Raw genomic sequence first — 18,541 nt, 5'->3', positions numbered from 1 at the left:
TTTATATTCCATGGATAAACACAATCTTTCTATGTCTGTCCCTCTCTTTCTGTCTCATTTCACTTATCATGATACTTTTCACGTAGAACCACTTGTATGCAAATTTCATGACTTCATCTTTTCTAACTCAAAGCAACTTTCTTTAGCTTTACTTTAGTAGGTGATCAAATGCCCTGTTGGCTGTTTAGAGCCAATTTGCCAGTATTGTATGGTCCACAAATGATGTCATAAATATTCAAATGTTCCCAGCCCCTATGTGGTCTAGGATCTCATACGTAGTAAGCTGGGGTCCATTTCCCCCTCGTTCCCCGGGGCACTGTATAACTGGGTATCCCCCAATATACAACAAGTCCAAATACTTGCTTACTTTTATAAAAGTCAACCATCTCTGAAAATCCTTCTGTATAATCATTCCAATTATGAGGTATCAGATTTATTGAAATAATTTAAAGCTCAGAACAAATTTGATGTGAAAAACACCTTACAAAATATAAGTGAGGGAAAATGGACAATTCACATAAATATGTGATCATGTTCAGTGTGCATTCTGAAACACACCTTAAAAACCTATAAATTGCAAATGTCTTTTCAAAATTCATACATGGACCAATGGGCACAAAATAATCATTCCATGCTTAAAAATCAATTTTTACATCTAAGTCCTGCAAAAAAATTGTTTAGAATTATACTTTCAGTTTGATTTAAATGTAATAAGTGTTGTCTGCTTTTATTTTTTTATAACCACTAGCTGGCCCGCATTCTAGATGCGAATACAGAGCACTGAGAGCCAATCTGCCACCAGGCTGTGATGAACATAACTTATCACTAATTACCTGCACACTTCTTACAGATGACAACACAGAGATTGATGGATGCCCAGTCAGGATCCGGGGCTTTACAATCTGCACAGCTCCTGTTGGACTCATTGAACCAAATCTTCTCAGCTACTTCATAATCAGAGAGAGTTTCTGCTATCGATTGCTGCACAGCTTCAATCCACTCCTGTTTTTCTTTTTCAGACTCTGCTGTAAAGCTGAAACAATTAACGTTTCTGCATTATCGATCCCCCTTGTAAAGGCCAATTAAACAGTATGTTCAGTTTGCATATTCATTTCACTCACAAATTAAACAGCAGCTGAAAAATATGCCTTCCAGGCAGATGGATAGTCTTTTTTGTTAAAATCATCTAACAATCTATTTTCTTACTTCAACATTCCACACTACTTATGATTTTGTTGACAAATCTTGAGCTAGAATCAACATACACGTTTGTATGATCAGGATATATAAATTGAGCCATTAGATCAAAAGTTTAAGTGAAAGGTCATGTTTCTGAAGCAAAGGTTATATATTAATCAACAGAAGTCTGGCAGAGTTTCAGGACTACTGGATTATTTTGCCAAGAAAGTATACCATGATACAGACTACCATGAAACTTAATTATCAAAAACCCATCAGAACTTTTAATTTTTTTCAAAGTCATAAAAATAGAGGTTTTTTTTTTAATCAGAAGACTATCCAGATGGCTTCAAGAAACTGAGAAATCCAAAATGTTTTAAATGATTACTATTCCAACAGTATTCAAACTCATTTTTAGCTGTGCTCTCATTTTTCTTTATTCTAATGCACAGTGTTTGTTGTGTGGCTCAGGGAAGGATTAAAACATTAAACATAAGTTCACTCTTTCAAGAACTTACTGAGTAGCTACAAAGTACTCTATACTTGGTCAATGACCCACTAAATGATTTTGGTTCGCATTAAAATGTTCCACTTGGAAAATTGAAATGAGAAAAAAAAAAAGGGCCGGAGCGATAGCACAGCAGGTAGGATGTTTGCCTTGTACACAGCCAACCCGGGTTTGATCCCTGGCATCCCATATGGTCCTCTAAGCACTGCCAGGAGTAATTCCTGAGTGCAAAGCCAGGAGTGAACCCTGAGCATTGCTGGGTGTGACACAAAAAAAGAAAAAATAAATAAAATTGAAATGGTTTGAAATATTTTAAATAATGAAATTAATTGATGACTAAAAATCTTAATCACAAAACTAATAACTACCTACATGGATTAGACACTTGAAAGCTTTTATGACTCTATCATGACTACAATAGTCACACACTTCTACACTTCTAAGTGATTTCTACCAGTCAATATGGTACAAAGCAAAAATAGATATTTAAATTTTTGGCCTAGTTTGTAGAACCCAACTCTTAAAATCTCTTGGAAAATTTGAGTGTCTTTTGTAGTCTACTGAGATCATTTATAATTTGGGGCTTAGAAAACTTCAGGAAGGTAGCTGGTCATCAGCAAATTCAAAGTATAGTTAGAGAAATGTAGATTATGAGAAAAATAAGTCCTAACCCCACAACTGGAGAGGAGGGCAGTGTTGGCAACATGGATTAATAAAAAAAAAAATGGTGTGGGATTTAATCAACCATTTCTGCGTAAAAAGGTGTCCATGAAAAATGGGTCTGGAAAACTGGATGGGGGAGCAGAGGAGGTATAGGAAGAATAAATCTCTAACCCCACCAAGGGCACAAAGAACCCCACCCTGTTTTCTCACACCGTGTAAACTATAAAACCTGAAAATAAAGTAATCAGAAGATCCCCTACACTGGAGCCAAGTTGGACAGAGTATGGCTATGTATGGAGCCAACACTTGTACTAGCTCAGAAAAAAGGCATTCTGGTGGGACTGAACACTTAAATCCTGAGCATGTAGTACTTACTCTATGGAGCCAGGGTCATAATGAAATTTAATTTCAGGGCAACTGGAAGATATGCGGGAAGGCAACTGGATGGTAACTGGAAAATGTGAGGGAAGCTGCATATTCTTGATATAAAGTGTGGCTTCTACTAGGTATGGGACCCAAGCACCACCACCACCAAAACATTAGAAACAGAGAAAGTATTTTGAGTAAAAATTATTAAATTAAACTAGTTATCGGCACTTTCAGTTGACTCTTCATATACGAAAACAAAAATGCAGTCCTTAAATAACTATTTTCTTCTCAAACTATGAGACCATAGATAGAATTTGATAGATAAAATGAAAACTGGAGCATTTCTGAAACTGCTAAGCGATTGTTAATCCCTCAAACAACTATCTTTGACCTGTATAAGAAACAAATTAACCCGTGGCTGAATTCCACAACAACGTCTTGCGCTTCTTCTGTGAAAAAAAAGTTATATATAGCGTAACAGATTATCAAATACATCACGTGCTTTAAAATGTTTTGTCTGGTCCCACAATACCCAAAAGGAGAGAGAGAACAAAAGGGAACACCCTGCCACAAAGCAGGGTGGGATGGGGGAATGGGTGTGGGACGGATACTGGGATCCATGGTGGTGGAAAATGGGCACTGGTGGAGGGATGGGTACTTGATCATTGTATAATCGAAACCCAAGCACAAAAATTTGCAAATCTACAACTGTACCTCATGGTGTTTCACTAATAAAAATTTTAAAAAAATGTTTTGTCTGGTCATAATGAAGTAATTACTAGACTACTAAAATATAAGACACATAAAATTCCAAAATATTTTATCAGTAACTGCCATAAATGCTATAAAATTCAGCATCAATTTAAGTTGCAGTGCCATTTAGGTAATCATTATGAAGCAACTGTAACTACGAAGTATCCCAAAGATGGGATATACTTATTAGGCTACAGTTAGTTTAAAAAAACAAGAGTACAGATTAAAGAAATAATAATATTCACTTCTTATATCTTTAAAGTGTGAAGAAATTTTTCTTGTCTACTGATAAAAAATTACCCAAGCCTCCTAATAAAAAGATGTATTAAGAAATGACACTAAGTCTCAAGAAATTTGTAACTTTTCAGGTTTAATGGTCATTCAAGTTGCTTTTAAAAGGTGTAATGGTTTGTTGATAAAACAGACATTACAGGGAAAATACATAAAAACAGGCAACTTTTAACAAATGAAATCACTGAAAGCAATAGAAATTGATAACTCAAGTATTCCTATATTAATAGAAAGATGATGTGTTGAAAAATAACTTACCTAAAACTCCTATAGGGAGTAATTATTTCAAAAGATTGTTTCACAGTTCGGTCTACTTGCTTCACATTTGCTACATTCATTGGAATGATGGTAATACCAAGTCCACTCTTAAAATCCTAGTTTGGAGATAAGCAGTTATCAAGAAAATAAGAAAGGATCTCAAAACTTAATTTTCTAAAATTCAATAAATTCTACCAAATTTTACTACCCATAAGTAAGAGATAGTAAACTACCCATTAAAATTTACAACATAATATCTAATCAAAATGATTTTGGAATTTATTAGATAACTGCAATACTTTAAAAATATATAATAGCCAGAGCAATAGGACAGCAGGTAGAGAGCTTGTCTGGCACTCCATATGGTTTCCCAAGTCCCACCAGAAGTGATCCCTGAGCACAGACCCAGGAGTAAGCATGGCTCTGCACTCTTAGCATGGAGCTAGGAGAATGCCCTGAGCACAGCCGGATATGGCTCAAAAGTAAAATAACAAAAATTAAAAATTTATAATAAAGATGTGCCTTAAAAATGAACTAACTATAACAATATTCAGATTAAATGTGCTGCAATTTTTTAGATTTTAACTAGGAAAAAGCAGCTATACTTGAAACTAAACGCACGCGCGCGCGCGCGCGCGCACACACACACACACACACACACACACACACACACACAATTGGTCCATATCAAATGCAGGCATCTCTGGCAGACTGAAACAAGCATTTTGCAGGCCATCTTCTCTCTGTCTCCTCTGAAACGTAGAGGACAACTGTACTATCTCCCCATCTCCCTTGCCATAAGGGAGGACAATATGTCACAAATGGTCAATAAAATATACATAATTCCCAGCTTTGAGTAAGCAGCTGGAAGGACTTACGGCACAGGGAGGTTTGGGAAGAAGAAAGACTTTTACCCCTTGCCTTTCCATCTTTTTGGGAAATAACCTCTTGAAACAAAGAAGCCATTTCAAAATATTAGAATTCTTGAGATGAAAAGCCTGAGGATAAGTTTGTGTACTCTTAGGATATCAGAGTGAAAAGTAAAAGATATTGGAAGAACTCAGTTCCCTCTATCTTTCCTCCATTACCTCCTCCAAGAGATGTGCTAATACAAATAAGCCATGATCCATGCATAGCACCTCTCCAGATTTTATCATTTAATAGTAATATATTTAAAGATGGATAAAATACGTGAAATAATAAAGTTATAACAAATTTTCACCACTCATAAAGGTGTGCAGAGGTTTCACTTACAGACTGTAAAACAGTTTTATTTAAATACAAATGCACAAGTTTTTAGTTAGAAATAAGGATATGGCTACTTTGTAAAACTGTCAACTATTATATTTTCTGATGAAAGAACAACTGGCTTGTTTTGTTAGGAGCAGTAGGACAGAAATTTAGATTCAGTAATAAAAACGAATCATACTGACATTGGACTTTATAGATTATATTACAATAACACTTAATAAAAAACAATAAAACAGAAAGTTGAAAGAAGCAAAGGCATGCTTAGCATTCCAAAATAGACAATGCAACATACTTCCACTTTATACTGTAAACTACTAAATATAAAGTAGTACTTAATGCCATCTATAGAGGTGGAGGGAGAATCAAGTTTATCCATCTCCTCATTTGAATAAGTTTCTGCACAATGGCATAGTGTTATACTTATCACACTTTTTAAAAGTCTCAATTATCCATACCAATACTTCAACTGGGTAAGATACCTGCTGGAAAGTATCTAATGCATACAAAGCATGTGACATACATCACTTTTATTTAAATTAATAATAATAATAATAAAGCAGAGATCACAGGTAAAATTTCAATAAGGCAGTTATATGATGATCCAGCTTGATACAGGCATGACTGCAGAATGAAACACAAAAAAATTTCTTCAAATAATCCTCCATAATAAGTCTTTCAACAAGAGTTAGATGTGAGATCACTCCTGGTTAAAACCTCTAGTGGGGGTAGGAGGGGAGGGGTGTGACCTGCAGTTACAGTGGGCAAAAATACATACTCAAACCATCAGGCTAGCAGATGGCAAGACTGACAATCTTTCATGAAAACTGACGAGCTTCATCAATGCTACAGCCTGAATATATGGCCACCCATTTCAACAAGTAAGTTATCTGAAAGGTCTACATAGAAAGTTGCAAGTTCTGTTCAAATCAAAGTTAAGTGATGGTCTGCCCCAAGCCCCAGCTTCTTCCAAAGCAAAGCCAGGGATGCTTTTTTCTGAGTCTGGAGAAAAAATTGTAATCCATTTATCAGCTGCTGACCACAGCCATATGGTTCTGAGTAATTTGTGTGTCCACTGAACGCACCAGCACAAATGGACTGTAAAATGTACACCAGGGTAAAAAAATAAATGCCAGTGCTCTCAAGTACTATTAATTATGAAAACTATAACTACTATTAAAAAATATTTGTGATGACATCAAGTCATCTTTACAGAACATATTTAGAACACTTCTATCTTAAATTATCATCCAAATTATTGGTGTTGATCTCCCCTCTGCCCCCTACTTCTCCTGACTCCATGAATCAGAGGGCAGAACTGAAGAATTTTCTAGTTACAAGTCAAAGCATAACTGTAAATAAGTCACTATTGATATTCACATACAGCTAACATAGAACACTGGACTGAAAAGGCAAAAGAATTTGGACAGCTTGAGTCTGCAGTATTTAAATATCAGGATACGAATGCCCATCTCTGTCTTCTGCAGAGCAATGATACAGCCTGCAGTAAAATGATACAAAATCCATTTGAAATAATAAAAACTGCTGGTTAAAAAATAGTTTGGACAGAGCAGTGGCACAATAAATTGTGAAGATCCTGGGTGTTAGCATTCATAGGTTCAAAAAGCATCACCCTGCATTATACAGTTTACTCTGGAATTGCGTCAATAGCTATTTGCATGGTGCTCCAAAGCTTACAAAACCATTTGAACTCTCATTTGATTTTCTAAGTCTGTAAAGAAGCTTGAGTAGATACAGGCTTTTAAGAACTGAATATGTGCACTGGCAAAATAGTGTTCACTAAGTTATTTTGTGTCAGAGATTGTATGAGGTCTTGGATATATACAAAGAGTACTGTCTTATGCCTTTGTATAAGACAGTACTTATACAAAGTATAAATACTTATACAAAGCCATACACAGAAAAGTGCATGACTGTAGGGTAAGTGGTGAATCCTGCCAGAGGAGAAATCTGTATTCATAAGAGACTTTCAAAGTCTGTAGCAATTAACAGGACAAAAGGCAAACCCAAACCAGCAGTGCAGATATACCCATCTTGATCCTCATCTGCAAAATGAGAATACCAATAGCATATCAATGACATCATTGTACTGAGGATCATTTCACTACATTAAAAATATAAGGGGCCAGAGAGAATGTACAGTAGTAAGGCTCTTGCCTTACACAAGACAAGGTCAACACTTGATTAATCCCTGGCTTCACATATGGTCCCACAGCACCACCATGAGTAACTACCTTAGCACAGAGTCAGACACAAACTCTGAGCACCAAAAGTTGTGTTTCACCCACACTCCCTATTAATAATGCCTAGAATAATGCTTGGTACTTAGTAACTGCTATGTAATCCAAAGTAGCTATTGTAAGTGTTATTAATTTGTTGTTCTTGGATTTGGAATCAAGAGAAGAAACTACTTAAAAGACAATAAAGGACCAAAAAGAAAAAAGAAATAAATACATAATTTAGGACTCACTGTGTAGCCCAAGTGGGAGAGCACAATCTTGCATCTGTGAGGACCTGGGTTCATTCCCAGCTGTATGCATCTACCCAAGTGTGGTCTCAACAATTTAAACACACACACAAACACACAAATAAAACTAGCAGGTGATACATTTTTATACAATGGGATAAAATTTGAATGTGAATCTATCAAGGGAATTCAAAATTAACTACCCATTTAATATAATTCTATTATGAGTACTCTTCTGATTTTCAAAACAAGGCAAAAGTCAGGAGCAATTTAGAATGCTGTGCTATGCACAAAACTTAAAAAGATAAAAAGCACAGAAATTTCAAAGGGCTGAATTATAGCCATACAGTAAGCAAAAACCAGGAAAAAAAAGAACAAGAAAAAAACCAAATTCTGGAGTAAATGCTATCTTATATTTCACTTACTCTCAGAGGATCTCAAAAACAAACCAACCCATGAGTCCTACTACTAACACTACGGTTCAACGGCAAAGCTGAGAGCACCAATCTGGATAGTGCAAAGGCAGCAAAAACCAACTGGGCATTGGGAATCAGACCTTTGAAGAATCTTGGCACGTACTGGCAATGACTACTGGCAAGTTACTTAGTCTGGCTGGATCCCAATTCTGTCATTTAAAAGGACACTGACATGTACCTTATGTGTTATATCTACCAGCAGAATAAAGTAAATATAAACTGAAGTGTCTGATACATCCATGCAATCATTTCATTGGAAGGTTTCATATGAAGAATTTATCTTCAATAAAAATTCCATTTATAATGAATAAAAGTATTCGCATGTATAAACATTAAACATTTAGACTTGAGGTAAAGATCTGCCAAAGTAATAAAATGTGAATGTGCAGCAATAGAACCTAGGTGAAACTATGTAGAGAGAAAAAATAAAAGTTTGAGTCCTAAACAGAAACAATTAAAGAAGAATTTGTTAATCCCAAATTTGCTAAATCTCAAAGCTATTTTTGGAAATACTGGATGCCAGGTTTCCACGCCAGGAATTTAAGAACTCGGTGCTTAAACATTTGTGGGAAACAGATGTGGCATTGTATAACATTGGCAGGAAACTTCCTGGGAAACACCAGATGCAGAGTTTGGCCAGATACAGAATCCAGAGAATCTGAGGCCACCACCTACCTCCTGCTACTCTCCTCCCCACTCCACAGTTCAGAGCCCCCTGCCTATTGGAATTCTATTAGTGTCCCATTTCCATTCCACAGCAGACACCAGGGAGCATTATGCCGGGGGACTGGGGAGCGGGGGGAGCTGGGGAATGAGTCTCTTGTTACCCTGATTTTAAGAATGTTTAATCAAGTGAATTTATGTAGTTAAAACCTCAATGCCACAATTACCATTAGATGGATACACAAATCCATCAAGCAAGACATCTGGATGCAATGAATTCACTAATATTAACATAGTATTCAAAAAGCTCATCAGAAAAAAGATAGGGAGACTGACTGTCAGCACAACACAACAAATAGAAACCATGTGCAAAAATGCCACTGTACTAGAAATACCACACGTGTGTAGATAGTAAAAGATACTATATGTGTTTGTCCATATATCTTCATATTTTGAGATCTTTACATTGATATACAATATAATACAACAACATAATATTGTTATACTGCTTTATCTGATAACCACATGATTTAGAGAAAAATGTGTAAGTACTTTTCTGGAATATAGAAAATCTAAGAGATCTGCTGGGAGAAAAAAAAGTTTAAAAATGTAAAAAAAGCCAGAGTGATAGTACAATGGCTAGGGAAATTGTCTTGCATGCAGCCAACTCGGGTTTGATTCCTGGCACCCCATCTGATTTGGGGAGTCACACCCAGCTGTGGTCAGAGCTAACTCCTACTTCTACACTCAATAATCAATCCTGGCAGGGCATGGGGTGGTGGGGACGAAATGTGGTACCAGGAACCAAACCTGGATAGGTAACATGCAAGGCAAGTGACCTACCCAGTATACCAGCTCTCGTTCCTCCAAAAACCTAATCAACTTTTTAAAAAGAGAAAACATTTTAACACAGATGGTTCAACTGAGAAAATAAGTATAAGTTACTATTTTTCAATAAATTACTTCTACAAACATATACCCAATGTCAGTGACTGCCTGGAATTCATGAGGGCATAGCAGTGAATATTTAAATCATTAACGAAATATGAAATGATAACACTCTGAAGTTTATAATAAAACTTACTGATTCAAATTCTAATATTTTATTTTGGTGGATCTCCTAAGCAGTGCTCAGAGGGCCCAGGAGACATGCCCAGTAACACTCAACCACTTCATGCTCAGACTACTGTAGAATTGAGGGCTACTTGGGTCAGTCCTGAGGTGCTTGGGAGCTATACAGTGCCAGGGATCAAACCTGAACTCTGTCATGCCAGGTGTGTGCTCTAGTTCTTTGAAACATCTCCCCAACCTCACAGCACTTTAAACACAAGCAACCATTTAGAAAAGCATTCTACGAATTCTTATACCACACCAGAAGCAAATAATCAAAAAGGCTGTATATAGAAGGCTGCCAGGGAGTTCTTTTCTTTCTTATTATGTGTTTTCCCATCATAAAGGACAATCTTAAAGAACAGGGATCTTTCTTGTTACTGTAATCCCCGAGAAACTAGGAAATTGCCTAGCTGGGTTTTTGTTTTGTTTTTACAAAAGATGCCGAATAAACATTTTTACATAGGTAAATACAAAACCAGAGGGAACTGCAATACAACGTGCACTATCCAACTCAATTACACAACTAGTTTTGTAGAAATTTATAACAATCATGTGGACAAACTACCACAATAGTTTGCCTAAAACACAAGTAAAAGCAAGAAAAAGAACAGCAAAAAAGCAAACATGTTTATGGTACAGTTGGGTGTTGAGATGGTGCTAAATATTTAAAGGGATGACATTTATTTTGTGATAATGACACCATAGAGGACGGCAACAGAATAGGTAAAGATTTTAATGGAAGTTTCTGCTTTGCTATCATGTTATCCTCTCTAATAAATTATTTTTACAATTCTCTTCTTAGCTGCTACCCAGAGAGAGAGAGAGAGAGAGAGAGAGAGAGAGAGAGAGAGAGAGAGAAGAGAAGAGAAGGGGAGGGGAAAGGTGGGGAGGAGAGAGATGGACAGGACAGCATCCCCCCAAACACTCCCTTAATGCATTTCTCCTCTTCAGTCCACAGCTGAAGTTCCAATTCTTATGAATCTTCTAGTGAATGAAGGGGAAAGAGATGGGAAAAGTGTGTCTTTGAACTGAGGAACTGGGGGGAAAAAATTCATGTCACTTCCACAGACTCTCGAGCTGTCAGTGGACATTCCCTTTGCTATCATTATACCATATTTCACAAAGTATAAAAACCACTCCCCATGAACAAGGGTGGGGACAGCCCCAAGTATTATGGGCACTGGCCCTGCATGTGTGTCTAAGTTTGACCCCATACTATATGCCCTTCTCCAACATCACCTGGACTGACCCTGTTGAACACCCCCGGGTCACCCTGACTGACTCCAGCACTGCAGGGCGCGATCAGCACCACATCCTATGGCCCGTCTGAGCACTGAAGTGTCCAGCCTGGAGTATCACTGGGAGTGACCCCCCAAGGCCCTGGGGAAGTCTCCAATGAGAAGAATTTTTTTTACAAGAACAATAATCTTCCAACAGCTGCCTTGACTTAAATATAAGCTCTTGATTCTGTGAAATCTGTCCAGACTGAGAAAGAAGTGTGAGGGTTACTTGTAAGGAAATTTGTTAGAATGTTTGCCAAGGAATCTTAAAGACACTTATAGGCAGGAGCAGAAAAGCTCTAGAAAAACAATAACCTACAACATTTAATTTCAAGACACACAGAGTTGAAAAAAAGAACTGCAGGAAAATACAGTTTTAAATTGCTTTTCACTTTCCTTTATGCTGACTTTGCAAATGGATTTTTAATTTCTCCAATAGAGCATACTCAAGTAATAAAAGTTCTTAAAACCAAAAAGAATGACGTAATTATACCAGGACATGTAACCTGAAAGCTTTAAATTTATATAAGTTATTGATATTTTAGCAAAAATATGACAATAGCTATAGTTTAGGATTCTACACAATGATTTAAAATGACTCAACATTTTTAATGTAATACCATTAACAATAATAAGCTTCTTAACTTTCACTTAAATATTCATACATTTGGGGTCTGGAGACATAGTATACAGCGGTTAGAGTGCTTGCCTTGCACAGGGTCAACTGGGGTTCAATCCCCAACACCCAACATGGCCCACCTAGTCCCACCAGGACTGATCCCTAAGCACAGAGCCAGGAAGAATTAGCCCAGAGCACCACTGGGCGTGACCCAAAACCAAAACCACAATGGAAAATATTCATACATCTCAAAATCGTCAATCAGCTAAACTGACATATATCCAAATAATAACTTGCCACAAAGAGATGAAGAGCTACCTCAAAGAAAGAAAGAGATATGAATTTCTTTAGCACTGTTGAAGGCTATTTTACATATTTTCTACACAAGAAATAACATGTGCTTTATCTGAATGCTTGTAATTCTCCGGAGGGGAAGAAAAGCCTTAGAACACTATTGCAGTGTATATTTTTTTAGATCATGTGCCAGCCAGTGATCTGAGTGTTTTCCACAAATGCACATCTCAATATTCTATCCCTAGAAAAATAACTAGTTAACAATAGATATAACACAGAGGTCCCACAATTATTTGACCTCCCATAACATTTTCAGAAATAACTTGGAACCAGTCCTGTAAATCTGCCTTCTTCAGTGAAAATACAAAAAGTGTCCCCCAGTGGCATCTGAGGCTACTACTACCACCCTCCATCCCCTGACCATTTAGTACCCCCAGTAAGGGTTGAGGGCATGCAGTATTGCCCACTTAGAGTAAGACTGCTTCAGAATAAGCCAGGATATTTGGGAATTTAATATGTAACCAAAGTAAAGCTCTTAAAGATGGCACCATATTTTTCTTCTACCCATAATGCCATTCAGATATAAGAAAATTAACTATCAGAGTCAATTAAAACCAGATGAAGAATGAAAACCTTGAACATATATTACTAGACCAATTTCCTCTAAATAGTCTTTCAATCTTCCTTTTCTTGTTCTTACTCTGACTCTGTGCTCAGGGATCACGCCTGGCAGTGCTCCGGGGACTACATGTAGTACTGGTGGTCAAGCTGGGGTCAGCCACATACTAAGCAGGCCCCCAACTCCTGTACTATCTCTCTAGCGTTTCCTTCCAAGTTTACTACGTTTACTCTCTGAAATTACAACCAAAGAAGTGAAACTATGTGTAAAGCAGAGGCAAGAAAAATTTTAAAAGTTTATGTTACAGACACATAGATTAATTGTAACAAATAAAGATTTTTTTCTTATAGGGGGCCAAAGATAATAGGCATAAGGATTCCCTTGCACACAGCGGGCTTAGTTTTGATCCCCTAATACCTCTTTTGGTCCCCTGAATCTGCCAGGAGTGAACCCTGAGTACTGCCAGGTGTGGCCCAAAAATGAAAAAAAAAAAATTTTTTTTTCTTTCCCTCATACTATTATTAGGCAACAACGTCATTGTTTTAAAAATAATTTAAAGACTCATGCATAAGAGTAAATTCTATTCGATGTAAATGAAGATACAAATGTCAAATTTTAAAAGTTCTTGTATTTTTATGATAAATAATTTTCCACCATTTCAAAAATAACCATAAATTACTGCATGTGTTGTAAGTATGAAATTTGCAGAATGTATTCATTAAAGTAACACTGCACTTTAACATTACATATGTTTCTGTGTGCATTAAAACAGATCAAACCAAACTATTTTTATTCTCTCTTGTGCTTTTTCTAACACTATCTTAAAGTCCTATATATTCAGGAGAAAGAATTCTTATTTAGCACCTTACTCAAATTTTCACACGATCTGCTCAACCATGTGAGAAAAAAAACAAAATAAAACACAATGAGCATTTTCCCTCTGGAGAGAAAAGCATGTAACAATACGTAAAAACAGACGAAGCTGAAATAATATGGTAGGGCTTGAGTCAACTGATTCTTTAAGACATCACTCCACTTTAAGACTTCACCAAGTCTATAAGTCATATTCCATATAGTTCCATATGTATTAAATATAATACATTTAAAAATAAAGTAACACAAATGTAGCCACATATATTTTAGCTGTATATAAATATATGCGTATTACTATAAAGAAAAGGACATGAAACACTCATCCAAAAGAAAAAATATGATTTGTGGGACCAGAGAGATAGAACAGGAGGTAAGGAAGGCACTTGCCTTTTGGCATCCAGCTACAGTAGCCATAACTCTGGTTGGAATCCCAAAGCACCGCCAGGGGTCATTCCTGAGCAGAGAGCCAGGAACAGCACCACTGGCTGGGGCACAAAAACCAAAAATAAAAGGGCCCAAGCTATAGCACAGCAAGTGAGGAATTTGCCTCGTTGCCACGGACCCAAGTTTGCTTCCCAACACTCTGTGTGGTCTCCCATACACACCAGGAGTGATCCAAGTGCAGAGTCAAGATCAAGCCCTGAGCACTGCTAGGTGGGGTCCCAAAACAATAAACCAAAAAACTCCCAAAGGCCAAACAAAAAAAACAGGTTTACTTCTTAAAATATGAAGACTGGTTCAGCATTAATATTTTAATTTTTAAGAATATTCTATTCACTAATTGTTTACATAGAAATGATGCAACTATTCAGAGTTCACTAGATATCCTCATTTTGTACTTCTCTCTACGGATATCCTTCATAGAAAAAGAGCTCATCATCCATCAAAAATGCTACTGTGGGGTGGATGGACGGAGGGAGAGAGAGAGAGAGAGAGAGAGAGAAGGAGAGAGAGAGAGAGGGAGAGAGAGGGAGAGAAAGAGAGAGAGAGAGAGGGAGAGAGAAAGAGAGAGAGAGAGACAGAACAAAATCAGGTTTGATCCTGAACACTGCATGGTCCCCCAAATAAAGCCAGGCATAACCCCAAACACAGAAGTTGTAGTAGCTCCCATGAACCATGGGTGTGGCCCCCATACAAACAAAACCCTACTAATATTTAAACGTGTATAACTTTTCCTCCTAGAAAATAGATACCGCTTGAGTAAACACATCATTTTCAGAGAGTGTCTAACATGGTATACATTTATTGAATGCACACGTAAATCTCTTTGACAACTAAATTATTCAGGGAAAGAATCCATTGGCAACTTCTAAAAGGTAACAAGTATTTTCAACAAACAATTTAAAAAGACTGGCTGGGATAGTGACTATGAAGCTAAACTGAGAAATGTAAAGTTCTTGTTTTAAACTCTGCTTAATGACCTGTAATCCTTGCTGTGCTCAAGGGAACCTATACAGTGCCAGGAATAGAGTTGGGGCCATCCAATAGGCAAGGGAAGCAACAGACCTCCTGTACTATCTCTCTAGGATCCCTAAATGAGTTATTTAATCCTTTTTTTTAATCCTCTCATCTTTTAAGACCTGGGTGAAATTTTCCTCCATTATTTGTGGGGAAGATTGCATGGGAATATTGATAATTTAATTAGCACAGTATCTGGTACTGGGCATCATTAGTTTATTCTTAGTTACTGATAGTAACACAATAACATATATGTAAATATATTGCTCAAAATCCTAAAAACATCTTCATTAATGGAGAGTAACATAAACTCAATCTAGCCACTGTAAGAAACAATAATTTGAAATCCATCTGGACTGTGCAAGTGAAAAATGAATACCTCAATTAATGTGGCAGAATAACTTCCATGCAAATACAAATTACGCATTTTTTAAATTCTATCCCAATAAGTTATAATCAGCTTACTTCACAAACAGAAAATGTTCATAAAATGTGTGCACTTTAATAAGCTGCATATTCACCATTCTTGAAGAAAATGCTATCTATCCAAATTATTAATATGCCAACAGAGTTCAATGATGCCTTCCACAGTTAATTAGCTAAGAAATAGTATCCAAAAAAAAAAGCAATGAATAAATTCATACTAAAGTACAGAGAACTCCTTGGGTAAATATGGGCATTAAAAAAAAAAAAAGACACAGGGTCTTGCTATGTTGCCCAGGCTGGAGTGCAGTGACTATTCACAGGCGCGATCCCACTACTGATCAGCATGGGTGTTTTGACCTGCTCCATTTCCGATCTGGGTCAGTTCACTCCTCCTTAGGCAACCTGGTGATCCTCCGCTTCTGGAGGGTCATCATAGTGATGCCGAACTTAGTGCGGACACCCAATCGGTATAGTACACTACAGCCCAGAACTCCTGGGCTCAATCCATCCTCAGGCTTCAGCCTCCCAAGTAGCTGGGAAGACAGGCGCGCGCCACCACACCCGTAATAGCACAGCGGGTACGGCGTTTGCCTTGCGCACATCCGGAGTGGCACATCCGGAGTGGCCGATCCGGGTTCAATTCCTCCACCCCTCTCAGAGACCTTGACAAGCAACCGAGAGTATCTCGCCCGCAGGGCAAAGCCTGGCAAACTACCTGTGATGTATTCAATATGCCAAACACAGTATACAAGTCTCATAATGGAGACGTTACTGGGTCCGCTGGAGCAAATCTATGAACAGTGATTACAGTGATTAAAAAAAAAAACTACTGTTTTGATTTAACTAGATTAATAAAAAATAGTCAACTTACATTTCCCCTTATTATATATAACCAATAATAAAATATTATAAAATTAGCTCATCTAAATTGAGATATATAAATTATGCTCTATTAATTCTACAATAAGTCCTAAGCATTAAACAAGTTCAGGGCTGAAGAATTAATTCACAAAATGACAAAACAATTTATTTATATACATTAATAAAAAGGTATGTTAAGAAAAGGAAATGTAGAGAATCAAAATTCCCCTGCACATACACACATATTACACATATATAATAGTACAGTCTTTCACATATATATAATATGTGTGTGTGCGGGTATCTATATAAATGTGTATCTCTTGCCACAAGCAAATCACTTCCGCTGCGGGCAACATATCTGCTAAGAGACAAAGAAAGCAGACCCCCACCCCACCCCACACACACAAAAAAAAAAATGCTGAAAATACTACTTATGCTTATTCTGTAATTTTCTACATACAACAAAAATACAACAGGTGCAGAACTTGGCCTATTTCATCAACAGCTGTAATGGTTAATTGGTTCTTAATTATTCTCTTATGTAGTTTTGTAATGTTACTACAGCTAAGGAATACTTTTCAAAAATTATTTTCAATGATTCTATTTCTAGTTCCCTTAAAAAGGAGATGCCCAACCTCAAGTTTGATGTAATTGCTTTCCTGCTGCTGGAAGAACTGAAAAATTTCAGCAAAACAACTCTTTCTTTGTTAGTCTGAGTGCAGTACTCAAGACACAAGCAAGGCTCTGTAAGTAAAAACACTAACAAAACTAAGAAAGCAGAGTTGTTAGGTAATCAAGGAACCACAATTTGCAATTACTGTAACAGAACTCACCTGTTCATTTTTACAAAGCCACACGCTGTTTCCACTTAACACAGTAAAAATTTTGGCTTTATAACCTCTCAATTCAAGATATCCACTTTTCTCAGGTACAACTGCTTGGGGTGGAGAGGAAAGGGACTGTGACTTCAATGCATTTAAGAGGATGCTGATCCAGTCATTTCTCTCTTCTGAAAACAAAGACAAGAGAAAAAGTACATGCATCATTCTTGGAGGCATTAGACAGCTAGACATATTTAGACACAGAAACATGAATAAGGATCTTAGCGCCAGATTATTCATGGTCTTCTCCCATGTTCACAAACAAAGTCCAACTGTTTGCAGAATCAATACCCACTTTTATCATAGAAAAGCTTATAGAACCCTTACTGCTCAGCCATCCTATCACCAATACACACCATGGACTTCACTGGAGAACTTAGCAGAAAAGCACAACTCATACTCTCATCTAGGTCTGGTGAACCAGATCTTTGCTTTAAGAAGATTCCCCAAGTATGCATGTGAAAATTTTAAGAAGCATTCTTTTCTCCACGACACTGAGTTTTCTCCTTCATAGAGGAAAGTAATACTGGTACCAAACAGTTAACAGATTGTACTTGGCAATTCAATTACTCAAATGCCAGGATGTTTGTTACTAACAATCATCTGAAAATCTGAAGAGTCTACTGAAAAGAGAGTATTCTCCTTGATATTCTCATCCATTCAATTTTCACCACTGTTACAAAGGCATGCCCTCCTCTAAATTAAAACATGGTTCTCTTCTTCCCCCAGAGCTAACTGACCTTCATCTATGTACAACATACTATGTTATGGGCAGAGGAATTTGATCAACTCCCCAAAGAGCAATCAAAGCTATAAGTCAAGTTAGATATGAACATAGAATACTATAAATGTCATCCGAATGGTGCCGAATAATACATGAGTCAATACAATGAAGGTAAGTCATCTGCTGAAGGTCATAGAGGAAGTTATTGTTAAAACTAAGACAATCCAAAATTTTAACGCTCAAGCAATCATACATAGTACAAGGGAAAGGAAAGAAAATGATAGAAAATGATAGAACTTGGCGAGAAGAAATTTAAAAGATAAAACCGCAGTTTTGGATGAAAGACCAAAGGAAAAATTCTGAGCAGAAAAAAAAAACTATAACAAAGATAAACATATGTTCTAAGACTAAGTTAGAAAAGAATCAAGTTAGAATTTTGAAATCATAAGGAAATAAGAAGATACAGGGCTAGAGATCCCATACTGCTTATATAA

The 18,541-nt window shown here is 36.9% G+C and overlaps 1 protein-coding gene across 1 annotated transcript in view; it reads right to left on the bottom strand.

The window, feature by feature from the left end:
- The window catches only part of ARAP2 (ArfGAP with RhoGAP domain, ankyrin repeat and PH domain 2), a 207,555-nt gene that overhangs the window by 108,497 nt on the left and 80,517 nt on the right, over window positions 1-18,541 (bottom strand). The window contains exons 9-11 of the mRNA XM_056125562.1: window positions 17,276-17,451; window positions 4,022-4,137; window positions 834-1,033 (exon numbers count right to left, since the gene is read on the bottom strand). Coding sequence (XP_055981537.1) covers window positions 834-1,033; window positions 4,022-4,137; window positions 17,276-17,451 — 492 coding nt within the window. The remainder of the gene's footprint in view (window positions 1-833; window positions 1,034-4,021; window positions 4,138-17,275; window positions 17,452-18,541) is intronic.

Source organism: Sorex fumeus, unplaced genomic scaffold (genome assembly GCF_029834395.1).
Source record: "Sorex fumeus unplaced genomic scaffold, SorFum_2.1 ptg000055l, whole genome shotgun sequence".
Lineage (NCBI taxonomy): Eukaryota > Metazoa > Chordata > Mammalia > Eulipotyphla > Soricidae > Sorex > Sorex fumeus.
This window is presented reverse-complemented; position numbering and strand designations above follow the sequence as displayed.